Source organism: Macaca mulatta, chromosome 3 (assembly GCF_049350105.2).
Source record: "Macaca mulatta isolate MMU2019108-1 chromosome 3, T2T-MMU8v2.0, whole genome shotgun sequence".
Taxonomy (NCBI): Eukaryota; Metazoa; Chordata; class Mammalia; order Primates; family Cercopithecidae; genus Macaca; species Macaca mulatta.
The window spans coordinates 157,408,436-157,427,416 of record NC_133408.1 but is presented as its reverse complement, the minus strand read 5'-3'; the positions used below and the strand labels follow the sequence as shown (position 1 = coordinate 157,427,416).

Genomic DNA, 18,981 nt, shown 5'->3' with positions numbered 1-18,981 from the left:
AATGTATTTCTTTTAACATATTCTCTAATTAAAATTTAACTGCATTTTGTTTTTATATTTTTTCCCAGTAACTTAAATAAAAAATAATTATTTCATTTTCAGTGTCAGTTTGCATATTAGTCAGGATAGGCTAGATGATGCTATGGTAACAAATTACTGCTCACCTCTCAGTGGTGTAACACAGTGAGCATATTTTCTCATGCCAGGCAGCTTTCTAAGGCACTTGTCATCCAGGCAGTGACTCAAGGGTCCATCTTATAGCTTTGCCATCTGGAATTGTTGAAGTCTAGGTCTCTGAGCAAGGGAAGAGAGATCACCACTGTTCTGTGCTTCAGCTGGTATTTATTTATTTATTTATTTAGAGACAGAGTCTCGCTCCGTCGCCCAGGCTGGAGTGCAGTGATGCGATCTCGGTTCACTGTAAGCTCCACCTCCCGGGTTCACGCCATTCTCCTGCCTCAGCCTGCCGAGTAACTGGGACTACAGGCGCCCGCCACCACGCCTGGGTAATTTTTTGTTTGTTTGTTCTTAGTAGAGATGGGGTTTCACAGTGTTAGCCAGGATGGTCTCGATCTCCTGACCTTGTGATCCACATGCCTCGGACTCCCAAAGTGCTGAGATTACAGGCGTGAGCCACCGCACCTGGCCTTCAACTGGAAGTTATATATGTCACTTCTGTTTGTAGCCAAGTACCCAGAACTAGTTACATGACCCCAACTGAACTATCTGGTGACTTGGGAAATGCCATCTTCCTGTGTGATCACAAGGCATTTGGAGAATATAGAGCATGGCCTCAACTGCACTTTTATTCTGTTGTATAAAAGGCCATCTAAGAGCCAACATTTAGTGTTTTGGCTGAGGTTTAAGATTTATGCAGGCTAAATATCCAACATAATATATAATGACACATGGAGACACAATATGAAGGTTGTTAAAGGTCAAACATTATTACCCAGTTTTGTTCTCCAGTTTAGATAGGTAACTATGTTATAAAGCTTTCCTGAATTATCAAAAGAATAAGGTGAGAATTAGAGAACCGACACTGTAGAAGGACATTTTTTATTCCAATATCATGTTACTTGACAGCCACAGATAAACATGTGGTGGGGCAGTGCTGGGTACTCCAGTCCATTCTTTATAAGGATTTAATGATCATCCTGAGTGAGGCATAGCTAGGGGAATGCCCTTCATTCCAGGCCGTCTTTCTGTTTTACCCCTCAATTCCATTAAACCAGCTGGGAATCTCACAAAATTATTATCCCCGATCTGCACTGTAGTGCTGTTTCTTCAGAGAAAAGCCCTTACTGCTATTGCTGGATATCTTAAATCTTTGATTATGCACATACTCTGAGATTACTTTATGCATCAAAGCTTTGTCAGTAGGGGCACCAAGGATACTTCACTTCCCTCTAATGAACTATCTAAAATTGGCTGCCTGCTTTGCATATGACTCCCAAAGTAGCAGAATGTTACCATAATCTGTCCGTTCTCTCTAATCTGAGCCTTCTCACTCTGTAAATTTACCCTGGGTTTTCTGCCAGAGTTAGAACTATATTCAGCATCTTTTGGCTCAGGAATTCTCACCACGGATGCATGGATTTCTGGGTTTGAAAATGAAAATTAGAATCTCTGGAAGTAAGAACAGTGGGTGTAAGGTGTTTATAGTAAGAAAAAGCATATTTAGCATAACAATGCAGTGTGATATTTTGGAAAACAATTGTTTCTATAATTCAAATCCCTAAAAGTAAAACTCAACCATCTTCTTGGCTGCTGTGAATACACAAATGTTGATGACTTTCATCAGGATTTCGAGGACACATTTCTGAATCAGCAGGGGGTTGGATTTTAAAATTTATCCAAAGAGGAATTGGGTTGAAGATGTGGAGACATTTTTTATTAAGGCAAAAGCTGAGCATAGATCGACCCTCCATGAGCAGAAAAAAGAAAACCATGCCATCATTGTGAGATCTGAGCGCAAGTGGGTCAAAAGGAAGAATTCAGAGCAGCAAGTGAGGAGATAATGTCAGGGAACTGAAGATACCTCTAGGAAATCTTTAAGAACATAAAGGAACGGACTGGACATACCATGGTTGTGTGGATGGAGCTGAAATTATTTCATTTGAATGTTAATAGAAGTCTGATAAAGTTGGGATCCCTAGAGTTGCATTTATGTTTGGAGAGATAACATGTGACCTGCTGTATATACAAAATAATAAGCCCATCTGGGCCTTGGTTTCACTTCCAAGGATGGGTGACAGACAAGGTCTTCTCCATTCAAAAATTCCATCATTTTATGACACTTTTCCCCACCAAATTCCACCCCCCTCCCACAGCCACACACACACACACACAAAATAAAACAACTAGCTAGTCAATGACCATTCATCAAGATCAGAAAATGATCCAAACATTGTGGCTAAGTTCTACAGGTGTTGCAAAAACAGAATATAGACATTCCTGTCTGCAAGAAACTTACACTGTAGTTGGGAAGATATTACTGTAAATGATGCAAAAAGTACATAGTTTTGTATTAGAACAGGGATAGGCAAAATGTGGCCCACAGGACAAATCTGGCCCAACACCTGTTTTTGTAAATAAAGCTGTGTTGGAACACAGCCATACCCTTTCATCAACATTTATGGGTGCTCTCACATGGCAAGGGCAGAGCTGAATAGTTGAGGCAGAGGGTGTTTAGCCCACAAGCCTAAAATATTTACCCCTGGCACTTTACGGAAAAAGGCTACCAACACATATTTTAAATAGTCAAATAATGTCATGAGATCAAAACGAGACCAATTCCGAGAGGGTAACAGGGAGGTTGAAGGTATTGGAGTTGAGAGACCCAGGCTGTGCAAACTTCAGATGATTCCCCAGCCAGGTCCTGGAGACAGGCAGGAGGGAAAGGACTTTGTTTCTGTAAAAAGAAGGTGGGGAATGGGAGATTCTTATAATTAGTAAGAACATGCTAAAAGTAATTGCATATTGTTTTTGTTACATCCTTTTCTTCTCACTTTTACTATGCTGGCCCTCAAAATAATTAATTTGGAAAAGTCTAATCCTTTTAAATATTTTTCACAATGTTGTTCCAAAGTCAATATTGATTAAAAATTCACCACCCCTCTCCTGAGAAGCAGGAAATATTGCTGCATAGTTACTTTTAAATACATGACATTTTGTGATTCACTCTAAAGATAATTAGAGGAATGTATAAATGAGTTGCAAGGGAAATTAAGATAGGAAAATCTAGAGTTAGAATTAAAATATCAATATTTATTATATATTGGTTGAGAGAGTTCTGTTACTATTTGTCCTTAATTCACAGACGTATTTTCTTAACCACCATAATTTTTACAAATAAAAAGCAAAGATAAATAGTCATGTTACAGTTTCAGGGCCTAATTATTTTCCACTGTTTGAAACTTTGCTATTGTGGTGAAACAGATACTTTTTTTGATTCCAATAGTTTTGGAAGAACAGGTGGTGTTTGGTTGCATGGAAAAGTTCTTCAGCCGTGGTTTTTGAGATTTTGGTGCACCCATCACCCAAGCAGTGTATACTGTACCCAATATGTGGTCTTCTATCCCTCACCCTCCTCCCATAGTTCTGCCCAATCCCCAAGTCCATTACATCATTCTTATGAATTTGTGTCCTCATAACTTAGCTCCCGCTTATAAGTGAGAACATACGATGTTTGGTTTTCCATTCCTGCATTACTTCACTTAGCATAATGGTCTTCAACTCCATCTAGGTTGCTGTGAATGCCATTATTTCATTCCTTTTTTATGGCTGAGTAGTATTCCATGGTGGATATATATCATATTTTCTTTATCACTCGTTGGTTGATGGACCTTTAGGCTGGTTCCATACTTCTGCAATCGCAAATTGTGCTGCTATAAACATGCATTTGCAAGTGTCTTTTTCATATAGTGACCTTTTTTTCGTGGTGCCTGTAAACATTTCTCAGTGCCTTAGAGCCCTTTAGATGGTATGGAGTCAGTCACCCACTGTGGGCCACTCTCAGTCCTGCCCTCTCCACATAATGTCCCATGTTCCACAATCCTTACCCTTCTCCCCTACTCCAATCCAAATTTATCTCCCTCTATTTGCTTAGCATCTTGTATCTTGGGGGCCTTGCTACTCAAGGATAATTATATCTTTTTATTAAATATCTACTAGTGATATGATACAGCACTAGGATGTGGAAGAATTCATTTACTCCTAAAACTTCCTGTGCTTGGCAATGTGCTAGGCTCAAGGGAAACAAAGGTAGATATGAGCTTGCAGGAGCTTGCTGTCTCCAGCAGTGTATCCCAAAAGGGGTCCCTGAGTGATCTCTAGATGAAACTCCCGGGCTGCCTGTTAAAATATGCAACTGTTTAGGCTCCAAAAGGGACTTCCTCAGTGGGGATATCTTGGAATCCACATTTAGCATGCTTTCATTTTTCTGTGTATTAAGGACAGAGGGAGATAATTTCTGGATTTAAAGCATCCTTTGATCAGTGGTTGAAAACTGGCAGCCATGGGCAGCTTTGACTTGCAGATATATTTGTTATATTAGGAAATATCACATAAATATTTGATTTCTTCCTTCTCTTAAAAAATTAGAAGTTCTAACATCACTAGGTCTGTATATTTTTGACTTAGTGTGAGGATTTTTTTTCCTCTTTAGTTGGACAGAGCCTATGCACTGCTGTTGGCTCAAGTCTATCATTCCCTATTGTCTTACATCCTAGCCAGCCTTATTCGGATATCTTATACACATGGCCCCTATAATCATTTAATACAGTGACTCTGTGATCTACATTCAAGTGGATAATTAAAAAGAAAAAACTCTGCTGATGCCATCCAGTTTCTCTGTGTCTCAAATAATGCTACACTAAGACTTAATTTCATGCACAACCTCTGAAAGGCCTTAGGAAGTGAGAATTTAAGGTTTGGAGCAGGGAGTGTGGTCAAGATATATGGGGCAAACAGTCATTTTCAGTCTTGTAGCTAGCATGGGCTTGATTTAGCCTATTAAACATGGATAGCAGGAAACAGAATAGAAATCTCTTCATTTCTTTCCAAATCTAGCATTTCTATAGCAATTGTCACCATGGTATCTTGATGTGTTTTGACAGAAGAAATTTCACTTTTTGAAAAATGTGGTAATGAGGGAAAGAGAAACTCCTTCTATGCTTAAACTCCAGAGGCATTTCCTTAATAAAGAGCTCAGAAATATGTGTATATAGAACAGAAGTTCCAACATGGTCTGACCCAACTAAGGGCTGTTGGGGTTTCTTAATGATGAGGCTGTCTATATCCAACTGAAAGAACCCTTGAATGCAAGGGCTGGAAGGTAAATCAAGCCCATAATACTACTTGTGTAGCTGTTTTCAGCATTCAGTCATTTGTCCATATTAATCTCACTGAATCCTCACAACAACCCTGTAAAGTAAGTATTGAAATTATCATTCCCATTTTGTAGAGACAAAACTAGACTCACTGAAGATCAGTGACTTGCGTCAGGTCACAGAGAAATTATGCTCAAAGAGGTCTTCAAGACCAAGTCCCTTGGACTTTCACCATACCAGTGTTTCCTGAGTTTTCCTATTCAGATTTCTGTGGAGCATGAGGATGCCATTTACGTAGACTACCAGATGAGTGGCATCCCCTGAGTTGTGTAGTGTGGGTGATTCTGGGCCCTGCAACCTTGTCAGAAAATGTTTGCATGTAGGGTATACCGGAGGCATAAATAAAACATGCAACAAGCTTTGCACAATTCATGATGGCCTGGCTGTGAATCTTCTTTTTCTTAGACCCATTAAAGTTTGTTCAAAATCAGGTGAATGAGATGGTACAGAAATGAACTTGAATCTTGTAGGACTGAGTGGTCATGTCCCCCTAATATTCATATGTGAAGCCCTTACCCTGGATGTAATGATATTTGGAGAAGTCTTTGAGAAGTAATTAGAGTTAGATTAGGTTGTGAAGGTGAAGTCCTTATGGTTGTACTATTAGTGGGTGGCAGAAGAGAAAAATCTCTCTCTCTGCACATGCACTGAGGAAAGGCCATGTGAGGATGCAGCAGGAAGCTGGCCATCTATAAGCTAGGAAGAGGACCCTCATCAGGAACCATAGGTGCCAGCATCTTGATTTTGGACTTCTGTTTTTAAAAAACCTCTAACTTAAGAGTGCAGTGTTTCTTTTTACCTGATGGCTTGTGTTTCATAGCAGCTTTTAAGGACTGCTTGTGCAACTTAGCTGCATGCTGTATTCTAGTTATGGAAAAAAAAAGTAAATCTTACTTCAATTTTTGCCAGTTGTTTCTGTGTTTAAAAAAAAAAAAAAGATCACACTTCTGCTGGGCAGGATTTAGAGGTTTATTATCGGTCTATGTGTAAAGTTCAAAGCAAACTCAATTTTGCTTAAGGGAACATTGTAAAGTACAAATTTTTGGTATTTCATGTCTCATATGATCCATTTCAAACCATAGAAAATTACACCTTTGTGTGTCACGGTTTCAAGAGACAAACAAATCTGAACAACTAAAACATCTTTAAAATGAAACAAGTTTAAGAAGTTTCAAATAAAACTTGAATTTTCTGTATATACTCCTGTCAAATGAAGTAATTTCCTGTACACCTCTTCTCTTGCAAACTGGTCGTATATTTCCTTTCATTTGACCTAGATCTGCTATGAGACCTAGAGAAGGATCGGGACAACTTGTGATTTCTCTCCCAAGACAGTGGTCTCTCTCTTCTCCTGTTTCTAGAAAGGAAACTGCTCTGGCTGTGAGAGAAGCTTCTCCTTCTTAGAGATCTGCAGCAAAGTGGCAGACTCCTTCTACGATAATCATCTTGAGGGTGAGGCCCCCAAGAGGCAGGTGGGCCACGATTTCTACTTCTTACTTTTTTGTTTTCACCATTTGACAGTTCCACTCCTTTTATTTTATTTTATTTATTTTATTTTATTTTATTTTTGAGATCGAGTCTTAGTCTATCACCCAGGCTGGAGTGCAATGATGCCTTATCTTCTCACTGTAACCTCCACCTCCCCAGTTAAAGCGATTCTTGTGCCTCAGCCTCCCAAGTAGCTGGGATTACAGGTGCCTGCCACCACATCTAGTGAGATATATATATATATATATATATATATATATATATATATATATATTTTTTTTTTTTTTTTTTAATAGAGACAGAGTTTCACCATGTTGGCCAGGCTGGTCTCGAACCCCTGGCCTCAAGTGATCTGCCCACCTTGCCTCCTAAAGTGTTGGGATTCCAGGCGTGAGCCACTGTGCCATGCCAGTTCCACTCCTACATGGTAGTCACAGACTGTTCTTCCACTGAGCTCTCAGATAGCATCAGCTGCATCTCAGGGCTCTCCAAAATTCAAGAAAATCAACCCACATACTTCGGAGTGGTCCATAGTAGCCTAAAGCCTGTTCCAATTTCTTTTTGCCATTGTTTCAAAGATTACCTACATAAACTTCACTGTCCAATGGACAGGAATCATGATGTATTTCCAGATCTAGGGAAGGGGTACCCACAGCCTGGGTGCCTACCAGTACTGGTCCATGGCCTGTTAGGAACTGGGCAGCACAGCAGGAGGTGAGTGGCCATCAAGCAAGCAAGCATTACCACCTGAGCTCCGCTTGCGTCAGATCAGCCACAGTGTTAGATTCTCATAGGAGTACCAACCTTATTGTGAATTGAGCATGCAAGAGATCCAAGTTGTGGGCTACTTACGAAACTCTAACTAATGCCTGATAATCCAAGGTGAAAGAGTTTCATCCATGAAACCATCCCCCACCCACCCCTGTGAATGACTATCTTCCATGAAACTGCTCCCCAGTGCCAAAAAGGTTGGTGACTGTTGATTTACTGTAAAAATGTGCAGGCTCAAATCCACACCCTCCGATTCGTCTTCCCACTTCCCTCTACCCCAGCACCCACTGATGCTGTCACTCAGCCAGCAATCCATGAAATGGCAGTGACTTTCCAATTTATATGATTCATCCTGAGTTTCTCTATTAAGACTTTTGCAAGCACTTATTGAGAGTTTTAATATTTAATCTAAAATCATGGAATATTTGGTTTAAAATTAAAAATTTATACAAATAGCCTTGTTGGGACTGTTGTGTAGTTGTAGAATCATTTTTATTAATTCAACAAGTTATTTCTTTCTGAAACTCCATGTGTGTATTAGAGTGATTATTAATTATTTAATAAGTGTATGAAGAGCATGAAAATGGTAATAAGAGCCAAAACTTACTGGGGGCCAGGCGCTATTCTAAGTGTTTTAAATGAGTTAATGTAATCCTCTCAACAACCCTGTAGAGATAAGAGCCATTATGATTACCACTTAACCGAAGAGATAACTGAGACATAATACTTGTCCAAGGTCACACAGCTAGAAAGAAGTTTTAATAATGTAACCTTGAATTTAACTACTACTGTAGAGTATGCGACCTAAGTTGTATTTGTTTGGAGGACAGAGCATTTGGTGATCTTCTAAGCTCTCTTTTACTTAGCATACCCTACTTGACCTATCACATCTAAATTTTAATCTCTCAAAACAATTTAGTTAATACATTTAATATGTACATTTTATAAACATGAAATTTTTAAACATGAACTTTTTTAAAAAATTAAAATTAAATATTTTCATGCTTCCTAACCTCTCATAGTGAGCATTTATTTCAATTACAACTTAAGGCAACAGGCCATAAAAGACCTTGTAATATCTGGGACTGTGTCATAGCAGAAGTTACAGATATGTTTAAATCTCGATACAATTGTTGCAGATATCTCAAAATATAATTTACAATCATGGGGTCTGATGCAGTGGCTCACGTCTGTAACCCCAGCATTCTGGGAGGCTGAGGCAGGCATATCACTTGAAGTCAGGAGTTCAAGACCAGCCTGGTCAACAAGACGAAACCCCCTCTCTACTAAAAATCCAAAAATTACCTGGGCATGGTGGCAGGCACCTGTGGTTCCAGCTACTTGGGAGGCTGAGTGGGAGAAGTGCTTGAACCCAGAGGCTGAGGTTGCAGTGAGCTGAGGTCACTCCACTGCACTCCAGTCTGGACAACAGAGTGAGACTCTGTCTCAAAAAAAAAATTACAATCATGGAAACTTCAAAATTATATTAATTATGGAGTTCACCACTATATCTTGTTATTTACTGTGCTAATAAACATTTCCACACTACATTACAAATTTGTTTTTTGTATGCAGAATTTTGATCACTGGATTTTAATATAATTGTTTCCTTTAAGATCTTGTGTGTTTTATTTTATATATTTAAAACTTTTTTCTGAGAAGAAATTCATAGGCTTCACTGCAGTGTCAAAGGGGCTCATGAGAGAAGGTAAGAAAGGAGTAATATTTACTTGATCCATTGAGTCATCTATCTTTCCATCTATCCACACATCTGTTCCATTCAATTAATCTGAATAAATATTTCTTGACTGCTGGTTATGTGTTGGGCTCAGTGTCAGATATTACAAGTGTAGAGTTCATGTTCTTACAGACCCACTAATCTTCATTTGACCTCAAAGTTCAGAAAATCTGCCAAAAGTTTTCAGAATGTACTAGAATCTTCACATTTGAGATGGCTTTGTTCTACATGTATTATGTATTATACTCCATGAATGCAATGTGGTCCTTTATTGCTAGCCTGGTTTTTCATGTCAACTACAGATGAGGTAGCAGATTTGTGCCTGGGCTCTATTTGTCAATGGCAAATAGAGAGTCTAAGTTGGGTTCACCTCACTCCCAGGATACAAAAACAAATAATACAGTCCTGTTTATAATTCAATTAGACAAGGAAACATTAGGAAGTTTTCTTATAAATATTCTCTAAAAGTAAGTGTGATTTTCAGTTCTGATCATGACAGAGAAGCTAGTATTGGGCCAAATCTCCTGCTGAAATAAAAAAGTGGAACAACCTGTATAAAACAACTGTTAAAAGGCATTGGCAAGCCGTGAGTGCAGATAGGACTTTAGGAGCTATGATTCTTTTCTCTTTTTTTTTTTTTTTTTGAGACAGAGTCTCGCTCTGTTGCCCAGGCTGGAGAGCAATGGTGTGATCTCGGCTTACTGCAACCTCCGCCTCCCGGGTTCAAGTGACTCTTGTGCCTCAGCCTTCCAAGTAGCTGGGATTACAGGTGCCTTCCACCACGCCTGGCTAATTTTTTGTATTTTTAGTAGAGACAGGATTTCGCCATGTTGGCCAGGCTGGTTTCAAACTCCTGACCTCAGGTGATCCACCCGCCTCAGCCTCCCAAAGTGCTGGGATTACAGGTATGAGCCACTGCGCCTGGCACTAAAAGCTATGATTCTCGAGGGAAGAGCTAGGATGGGAATGGGGCAGTTGGGGAATAAAGATGACTTTTACTGGGCTAAGAAGATAGAGCTCAGGCTTCAGTAGTTGCCCAAGAGTCTCAGACTTAAAGGACAAAGTTCCAGAGGAGGAAGACACTTCAGAAAAAGAGCCCAAAAAGTATGCATGCAATTTCCTCTCAAAATTAGGCAGAATTCTAAGCTGGGCATGTGTGGGATGAGACTCTAAGAAAACCAGCAGAAAACAGCATCTCAGTGACTTAGGAGCTCAGCAAAAATTTCATAAACAGGACACAAAAAACACTAACCATACAAGATAAAGATAAGTTGGATAACATGAAAATTAAGAACTTATGTTCTGATTACAAGTTCATGAAAATATTTTTCTTCTAGCAGCTTTGTTTCTTTACTGCTCATGTTTGAATCTACAATTCTGGGCCAGGCACAATGGTTCATGCCTGTAATCTCAGAACTTTGGGAATCTGAGGTGGAATGATGGCTTCAGCCCAGGAGTTTGAGACCAGCCCGGGCAATATACTAAGACCCTGTCTCAACCAAAAAAAGAAAAAAGAAAAAAAATTATCCAGGTGTGGTGGCACACACCTGTGGTCCTAGCTATTCAGGAGGCTGAGGTAGAAGAGTCTCTTTAGCCCAGGAGGTTGAGTCTGCAGTGAGCCATAGTCACATCCCTGCACTCCAGCCTAGGTAACAGAGCAAGACCTTCTCTTAAGTAAATAAAAATAAAATAAAAACACGAAACTGGCCAGGCGCGGTGGCTCACACCTGTGATCCCAGCACTTTGGGAGGCTGAGGTGGGCAGATCACCTGAGGTCAGGAGTTCAAGAGCAGTCTGGTCAACATGTGAAACCCTGTCTCTACTAAAAATACAAAAAAATTAGCTGGGCATGGTGGCAGACACTTATAATCCCAGCTACTCATGAGGCTGAGGCAGGAGAATCACTTGAACCTGGGAGGCAGAGGTTGCAGTGAGCTGAGATCGTGCTATTTCATTCCAGCCTGGGCAATGAGAATGGAACTTCGTCTCAAAAAATCCCCACAAAACTATGATTCTGGTTATGTTTTCTTCTATAGTTCTAAAAATGTTTCTGTACAGAAAATAGAACAATGCAATGTGCTATTTGAATATGGGTGCCTTTACCCACTATTCGAAGTCAGGTAATATTTAGCAGGTTCAGTTCAATTCCTAACCTGCTGCAACCTCAAATTTTAAAGTCTGGGAGTGGGGTTCCCCTCTACCATTCTAATGGCATCTGTGGCCACATTGGGTGAGGATGGAGGGCTGGTCAAGGCAAAAGAGTGTCAAGCAAATGTGTTTTGTGAATCAGATGGCATGGTGTCCTTTGGATGATCAATTATCAGGAGGTGGCGGCTGCAAGCCAACAAAGTGAGGTCCTTAACAGACGTCAAAGGGAGGAAAAAAGTAGTGGTAAAATCCTTCCAAACTGAACTGATTCTTAACAAAGATGCTAATGCTGAAACGGATAGTGAGTGAGGCTGTCATGATGATTATGATAGTAATGACCAGTATGTGGCTATTTATCTTTTGCCATAAGAAAAAAATATTGATTGCATTGCTAGCATAAAACATTTTCAGTAAATTTTTATTTAATTGCCAGAATAAAACATTTGAAGCTGCTTAAACCTTAATTATGATTTGTTAGAAGTATTTTTTCTTATTATTCTACAAGTAATTTCACCTTCCTCAGAATGAAAATAGCAATACCAACGCTTTTTTTCCCTTCCGTTCTTGAATCAAGAAATGAAATAAATTAATCCTTCAAGTCTAGCCATGACATTGTTTTATAAATATTATGAATTAAATTATATTGTATACTTATCGGTTAATTGAACAGCTCCTACCATATATATGTATATATTTTCAAATGATGTCATCACATTTCCAGGTGATTTTTAAATAACCCCAACTAATTTGGATTATATATAAAAAGTCTTGATGGTAAAAAAAAGACATCTGCAAACTATTGCCATCAAGTGAGATTTGAGGAAGGGTAAGGTGAAATTTACATCTCAAAAATTCCAAATGTATTTGAAACTCTATTAATTTGGTATATGACAATTGATTATGATTGTCTAGGAAGTGTTAATGTATTGGTTTATTTCACAGTTTGGCACAGGAGAGTTATTCATGTATAGCTTTTCTCCAGCTTTTTGTATCCCAAGTAAATCCTCACTGAGTCAATCATAAATGCCATATGCATATTTATTAAAATCCAAAGACAACATCTTTAGTGTTCTTATTAATTCTTCAAACACTAAATTTCCTTTTGTGTTGAACAGTGCGTATTCCCAAATGAAAGAAAAATCTCAGCTGTAGTTTTACAGCTGGATCCACACTTCTAATCAGAGGAGAAAAGGGCCTGATCTCACAACCTATTTATATAGTTTTTAAACTTTCTAAGAAAAATGAAGCTCCACTGTAATTAATGCCTAATGGTATAAACACCCTGCTTTAATGGTTGCCTAGTAACTATATACTGCAGGCTTGTGAGGTTGCTAAAGACGCTGAATAAAGAGAAATATTCAGGTCCATTTCCAATTCAGGTGGATAAGGGGCAAGAGCGGAACATATTTTTTTGTTGTTGTTAAAATTATTTTTCCATAACGGTTTTGTACTAAAACATCTTTCTGCACTAAAATTTACTCTTGTAAATGACTTCTGCAGATAAGAGTCCAAACCAACAAGTAATGATTTAAAATGTGAAAACCATGCAAGAGAATGGAACCAACACTACCTCATTGTTTGGTCTTAGCTGGTTTCTGTTCTTCGAGTGACTGCACTGGGGGATGATTTTCTTAATGTGGCTCTAACCTTGCAGTCAAATCTTATATTTGGACATTATTTCAGCAATTGAGTGAACAAATACAGTTCCCAGTTAAAGGTAGTATTAAAAGGGCCTGGGAGTGACTGTGATAATTATTTATGTTTCGCTTTGGCTTGCTTCCTACATAGCAGATTTAATTCCCTAATTATGTTTTGCTTTAGCTTAGGTAAAATTAGCTTGCATTCCTTTGGCACACACCAACTGCAGTTGGTGGAGGAGGCCTTCCAAAACCATAGATTGTTGACAAGAGTGGCTAACTATATTAGAATTAAATTTACTGAGTAAAATCCACAAAAAGCTTGAGGCACATGTAGATAATGACAACCTGACTATGAGGGAATGTAGTCAGGTCATAGGAAGACTCGTTTCTGGCAATGGACACTCAGAGCTCATCTGCGGAGTTCCTGATGTCAAGATTTGGGGCTTCCTAGGTTGGTCACCGTGCTGCAGACAGGGACAAGCATGGTCTACAATATTTAAATTGTGTAACTATAGGCTTGCGGATACAGTCAGAAATGATTTGCTACTCAGTAATTTTGTCATTTGGCAATACTAAGACATGATGACATATGGTTTGCTCTTTGGAATTAACATAAATGTTGTCATTTGACTGAAATAAAGAATTCTCTTACTCCATGACAGAAACAGTTTTAGACTCTGTGTATATTACTTTATCTTTTCACATGGAAGGAAGCGTCCTGTTTTATTATTATGTATAACTCTCTGGGTTTTTGGTTTAGTGGGCTGGAGGATGTGGTTGACGAAGCCAAGGACATGGTTTAATCAGAAAACCACTTGGCACCCAAACATCTGTCTGCGTTTCTACCTTCAAGAACTCATTTCCCTCGTCATTTCACCCTTAGAGAGTGTACTATAGCTCAGCACAAATACTTCTATTGCAGGGTTCGGAAAATAATTACCCTCAAATTCTTTAGTCAGTGGGTCATCAGCATCATTATTATGATCCAAAAAAAGGATGTAGATAATAGTTTTCTCTATTTGCAATATATTCAGTATTACTCCTTCCATTTTAATGCCAAAAGGAAGTTACTGATTAAGACTCATGATTCATTTTTGTTGTAGGGATTTATTTTCCTTTCGTTTATACTTCTGTCACTCTCCTTTTTTTACCCTGCCTTTCAGTAATTTTCACTGTTGCCCTGGGATATCTTTTATTATTATTATTATTATTATTATTATTTAGCTGTTTAATGAAGCTTCAAAAGATTTAATTTCTGGAGCCATCAAGTCACTACCCTTTCAGATCTATTTGCTTTGACTGTAATAGAGCCTGCCTTTGTGCAAAGAAAGTCTTAGAAAGAGTTAATTTGCAATAGTAGCAGAGGCTAATTCTCAAGAGGGAATTTAAACATGCAAGTGTCCTCCCGGTGGAGAAGCAGCCCCAGGCCAGGCTACTGGTGAGGAAGTTAACTCCTAGTGTGCCCCTTCCGTGCAGTAGGTGAGATCCTCAGCCAACCTTCAACAGTGCTGGTTTTAAGGTGGAAGCAGAAGGCTGTCAATTCTCCTTCCAAGGTCCTGGATTTTGGAGGTTAGAGAATGTGGTGTCCTGTGATTTTTATCACTGCTTTTTATTTGTATTTTTTCCATTTCACAAAAACAAACAAAAAAGGATGGGTAGGGGGGTGGTTGCGGGGGGCGGGGGACAGGGACTGATTTCCTTGTGACATGATCCTGCTTTAATTGTATTTAGGTGAATACAAGCTATTTTTTTCCCAACATTTTTTTTTTAATTGGGCTGCATGTACAAAAGGGATTTGCTTCCCAGAGATAGTGTCATTTCATATTTCTCTTAACCCTGAGTAAAATGTATTGCTATTTTTTTTTTTCCAGAAATTTGCCAGTTAATTGCTTGGGGAGTATTCAACATCAGAATCAAGAAAATTGATTGCCTTGCAATGTGTGAAAACGCGTTTTGAAAAGAACAAGGAATGCTCTTGGACTTTACATTTTTACTATCAGTTTGGCATCTAACTTTTACCGTCCAATGCTTTTCTTTCATCTTAAAGAAATCTAGTTATTCTAATATTGAGTAGTTTTAGAGAGTATACTTAATAAAGGAAAGTTGTATAATGAATAGGAATGGATATTAAAGGGATACGTGAGGAAGTAACTATCAGAGTCAATAAAAATAAATGAATAAATAAGTACCTGTACTCACAGGATAACCTGACTTTTAGCCCCAGAGTTCTAGGTAAAGTTCTTTCTTGACCTCTCTTCTGGGAGGGAACTTTTCAGTTTATTAATCAATCCCTTTTAGGGTCTTTGCAGAAAAGATTTTCTCTGCCCTGGTTTGTGTCATATTTGGGTCTACTTTGGAAAGTGGAGCAATTAAAGAGTCAAAATCTGTCATTAGGAGCCTGCCGAAAAAAAAAAAGAAAGAAAAAAGAAAGAGAAAGAAAGAAAGAAGAAAGAGAGAGAGAGAAAGAAAAAAAAAGCTTTGATCTGTAACCCTTGGACTGAACATTCCAGTCATTCATCTTCCAAAATTTCAAGTGCAGGATTTGGTTGTGGTTTGAGTTTACGTCTTTGAGACACAGCTTGAACGTCTCGATTTGATTTTATGCATTCGACACATTTTTAGGGATCTGGTGATTTCACAAGGGCTGTACCATATGGTCTTGGTGAGGTGATAGATTTTCACATTCTGGAAATTGGCAGCAAAGGGTAGGAACCGAATTAGATGTGGGAAGGGAAAATTAAGAGTTTGGGCCTAATTCACTCATCTCACGAAAAATCTTCTGAGACGTGTAATTCCCATAAAATCTATTTTTACAAAGGTGGCTTTTGTTTGGTTGTTTTTGGTGTATATGTGCACGTGTCCTCACACTACGGAGTAATTTTTTAAAATTGTCTCAGAAGTAGAGGGCATGACATTTAGCTTTTAAAGCTATGACATTTAACACTTCTTGGTGAGTCCTTCAGGAGAGACTTCAGACTTGGGGGGTCATAGGATATAAAACAGCCCACTACACGTTCCCCGAAAAGGAGATTGTATAGAAAGTTAAGAGCTGAGGGGCTGGTGCCTCGTACTAAAAGAAAACAGGACAGACAAATCGTTTTCATCTGAGAATTGTTTTTGGAGAAGGACTAGAGTCAACGATAGAATAAATCAGAGCCAGGTGTGTATATATATTGGGAGGGTAAAAATACCCTGGCGGCAATGAAATTTAAGAAAGAGCAGTTTAAGAAGAAAGGGGTGCTCTATGTGATTCCTCGCGGTGGGATAGAGGGAGCTGAAGTGTAGGATTTTCCCTGATCTTTCACAGAATTCAGATTCAGGAGGCCTGACATTTAATCCGGTCTGTGCACGGATTTCTCCGGCTTGGTGGGGGTTCTGCGGAATGCATTGCTCCTCGGGCGCTTTCTCCCTTCACCTCTTCCGTGGTCTTTGATCCCCAGTCCGCGCGCAGGGCCGCAGCGGAGCCAGGTCGTGCGCCCATTTCTCGCACCTCCACGAGCCAGCAGCTGGCCCAGCCGGGCGCGGGGCGCGGGGCGGGACCGAGGCGGGACCGAGGCGGGGCGCTGCGGCGCGCAGCGGGTTAAGCGGCGAGGGCGGTGGCGAGGGGCGGAGGGAGTGCGGCGGCTCCCGGCTTCCCGCGCCCGCGTCCCGGACAGCAGTGGGTTAAGCGCCGCCCGCGCGGAGAAGGCTGAGTCCGGAGCCGCGGCTCCGAGCTCGCATTCGGATCCGCTAGAGCAGGAAGATGGCGACGGACGGCGCGAGCTGCGAGCCCGACTTGTCCCGGGCCCCGGAGGACGCGGCGGGGGCCGCGGCGGAGGCGGCGGTAACCGAATTCCTGGGGCGGGCGCGGGGCGAGTGTAGACGCGGGCTGGGGGCGGCGCCGGGGTCCCAGCCGGACCCGGCTCCGCACCCCCGGGGCGTTCCGTAAGCCCGGGACCCTCCGGTGCCCCTTTCTCGGGGTGCCCACACGGCGGAGGCCGGTGGGAGCGGAGCGGCCACCCGGGCTAGGGATCCCTCCTGTCCCTTCCGCGCCCCACGGGAAGCGGCCCCGAGTCGCTCGGTTCTCCCAGCTCCCTGCGTGCGTCCAGTGCGACCCCTATGCTCACTCCCTCCGCTGCGGTCGCTTCTGACCGGGGGCGAAGGCTGGGACGTGTTTCCTGGCGAATTTGACCCCCCATTGTTCACCTCTCGCTGCGCGCGGGGTTGCGAGCGCTTGTCTCAGGGGTGCCTGGTACCGCTCAGCGGACCCGGGAGAGCAGCTTGGGGGAGGTGGGCCATCGCCCAGCAGGTGTGGGGATGCCCATTGTGTGCATCTGTTCCTGTGCCTTCGGGAGGCCCATTGGGAGAGGGCTCTGTCCTGCTGCGGCGCTGCTGCCGCTGAGGCCAGCGCTTTAGGTCCTAGCAGCCTGCTGCCCCATCACTTGGTGGTGGTGATTGGGGTCGGGTGGATGGGTTAGTTCTTCCCAAGGCGATGCCCGGGAGAGGTGGAGGTTCTGCACCTGGTTTCAAGACATTGTTCTTCTCTGGAGTCTAGAAGCTGAATGAGCTACCATTCATGACTGGTCCTTCCTTTCACCCCCCTGAATAACCCCGTGTAGAGACTCGCTGGTGGTTTCCAGCCTCTACCTTGGGGAAGGGCTGGACCCACATTTCCTGGGTAGAAAACGTTCTGAGTGTTTGAGAAGCAGCTTAGCAGGAGCTGCAAGGAGCTGCAGAGAAAGGCAGATCTAGGAGCGCCTCCCACTCTGGCCCAATCTGGCTGCTCCCGCCGAAGGATCGGGGTGGGATGGAGCGAGCGGGGCGTGGACGCCCCCTCTCTTCCTCTCAAGACCTGAGCAGAGTCCGTGCAGGAGCGGGAGAGGGCAGGGCCGGGCGTAAACAGCCGGGGCCGCTTTAACTTCCTCCCACCCTCTGGAGGTAGGGCTTTCTGGAGAGGGAGAGGAGAGATGTGGAGGAAGGTACTTGGGGTGAGAGGAGCTGAGCCTGGGAAGGGAAGGAGAAACCGAGAGGGGGAGGAGGACTGCTGATTTCCACTTGCAAAACTGGCAAGTTTTGATTTGAACTTTTGGGAAAATTGAGTTTCCATTCTTTGCATAGAAAATGAGAACTTTAAGATTTCAAGCGAAACCTGCCCACTTATGTGAATCAGCTCCCCACTGTGGGGCACAGTAAGGAAACTAGCTATTGAGACAAGGCTCTCTGGCAAGTGGAAATGATTTGGTGCCTTCATCCCCAAAAGGTGGGAAGGGGAAGGAAGAGGAAAAAGAAAGAGGGTGTGGGGTGTGTGTGTGTGTAGGGGTGTGTGTGTGTGTTTGTGTGTAGGGTGTGTGTTTCCTGTTCCCCAGGAAGTTTGAATTTGTTTACTTAATCCACTCAGGATGGGTTTCTATTACCCTCAATATTTTAATCACCTGACAACCCAAACACAAATATCTGACTGATGGTCTGTAGAGCTGATATATCGTTTTGTTTGGTTAGATCGTAAACAGAACCCAGGTCGCCAGGAAGATTTCTGTGTTAACAAGGTCAGTGTTCCCTCTCTTCTGTTTAAAATTTTCAAGTCTGATTTTCGCTGCTGATAGTTGGGGATTTGATAATTTCACCCTTGTTAATGGGCAGAGCCATGGAAAATCTGCGAACATGAACCTTCTTTGCTATTTCCATAGAATCCTTTAGGGTTGCGAGATGCAATAAGGATTCTTCATCTAGTAGTTTAAAAAATAGTAATAATTTCTGACTTTTTACTAAAACTTTGATGATGGCTTCTTATGTAGAATATTGGGCATTTTATTTTACTCCTCCA

General features: G+C 41.4%; 1 protein-coding gene across 3 annotated transcripts in view; it reads left to right on the top strand.

Moving 5' to 3' along the window:
* The first annotated feature begins 16,828 nt into the window (after nt 1-16,828).
* Nucleotides 16,829-18,981, top strand: part of CTTNBP2 (cortactin binding protein 2) — a 162,170-nt gene continuing 160,017 nt past the window's right edge. Inside the window, 1 exon segment of one of the 3 annotated variants that reach the window (NM_001168625.1) lies at nt 16,829-17,001. In NM_001168625.1, the coding sequence (NP_001162096.1) occupies nt 16,921-17,001 (81 nt within the window). In that variant the 5' untranslated portion in view covers nt 16,829-16,920. 3 annotated transcript variants of the gene reach the window in all.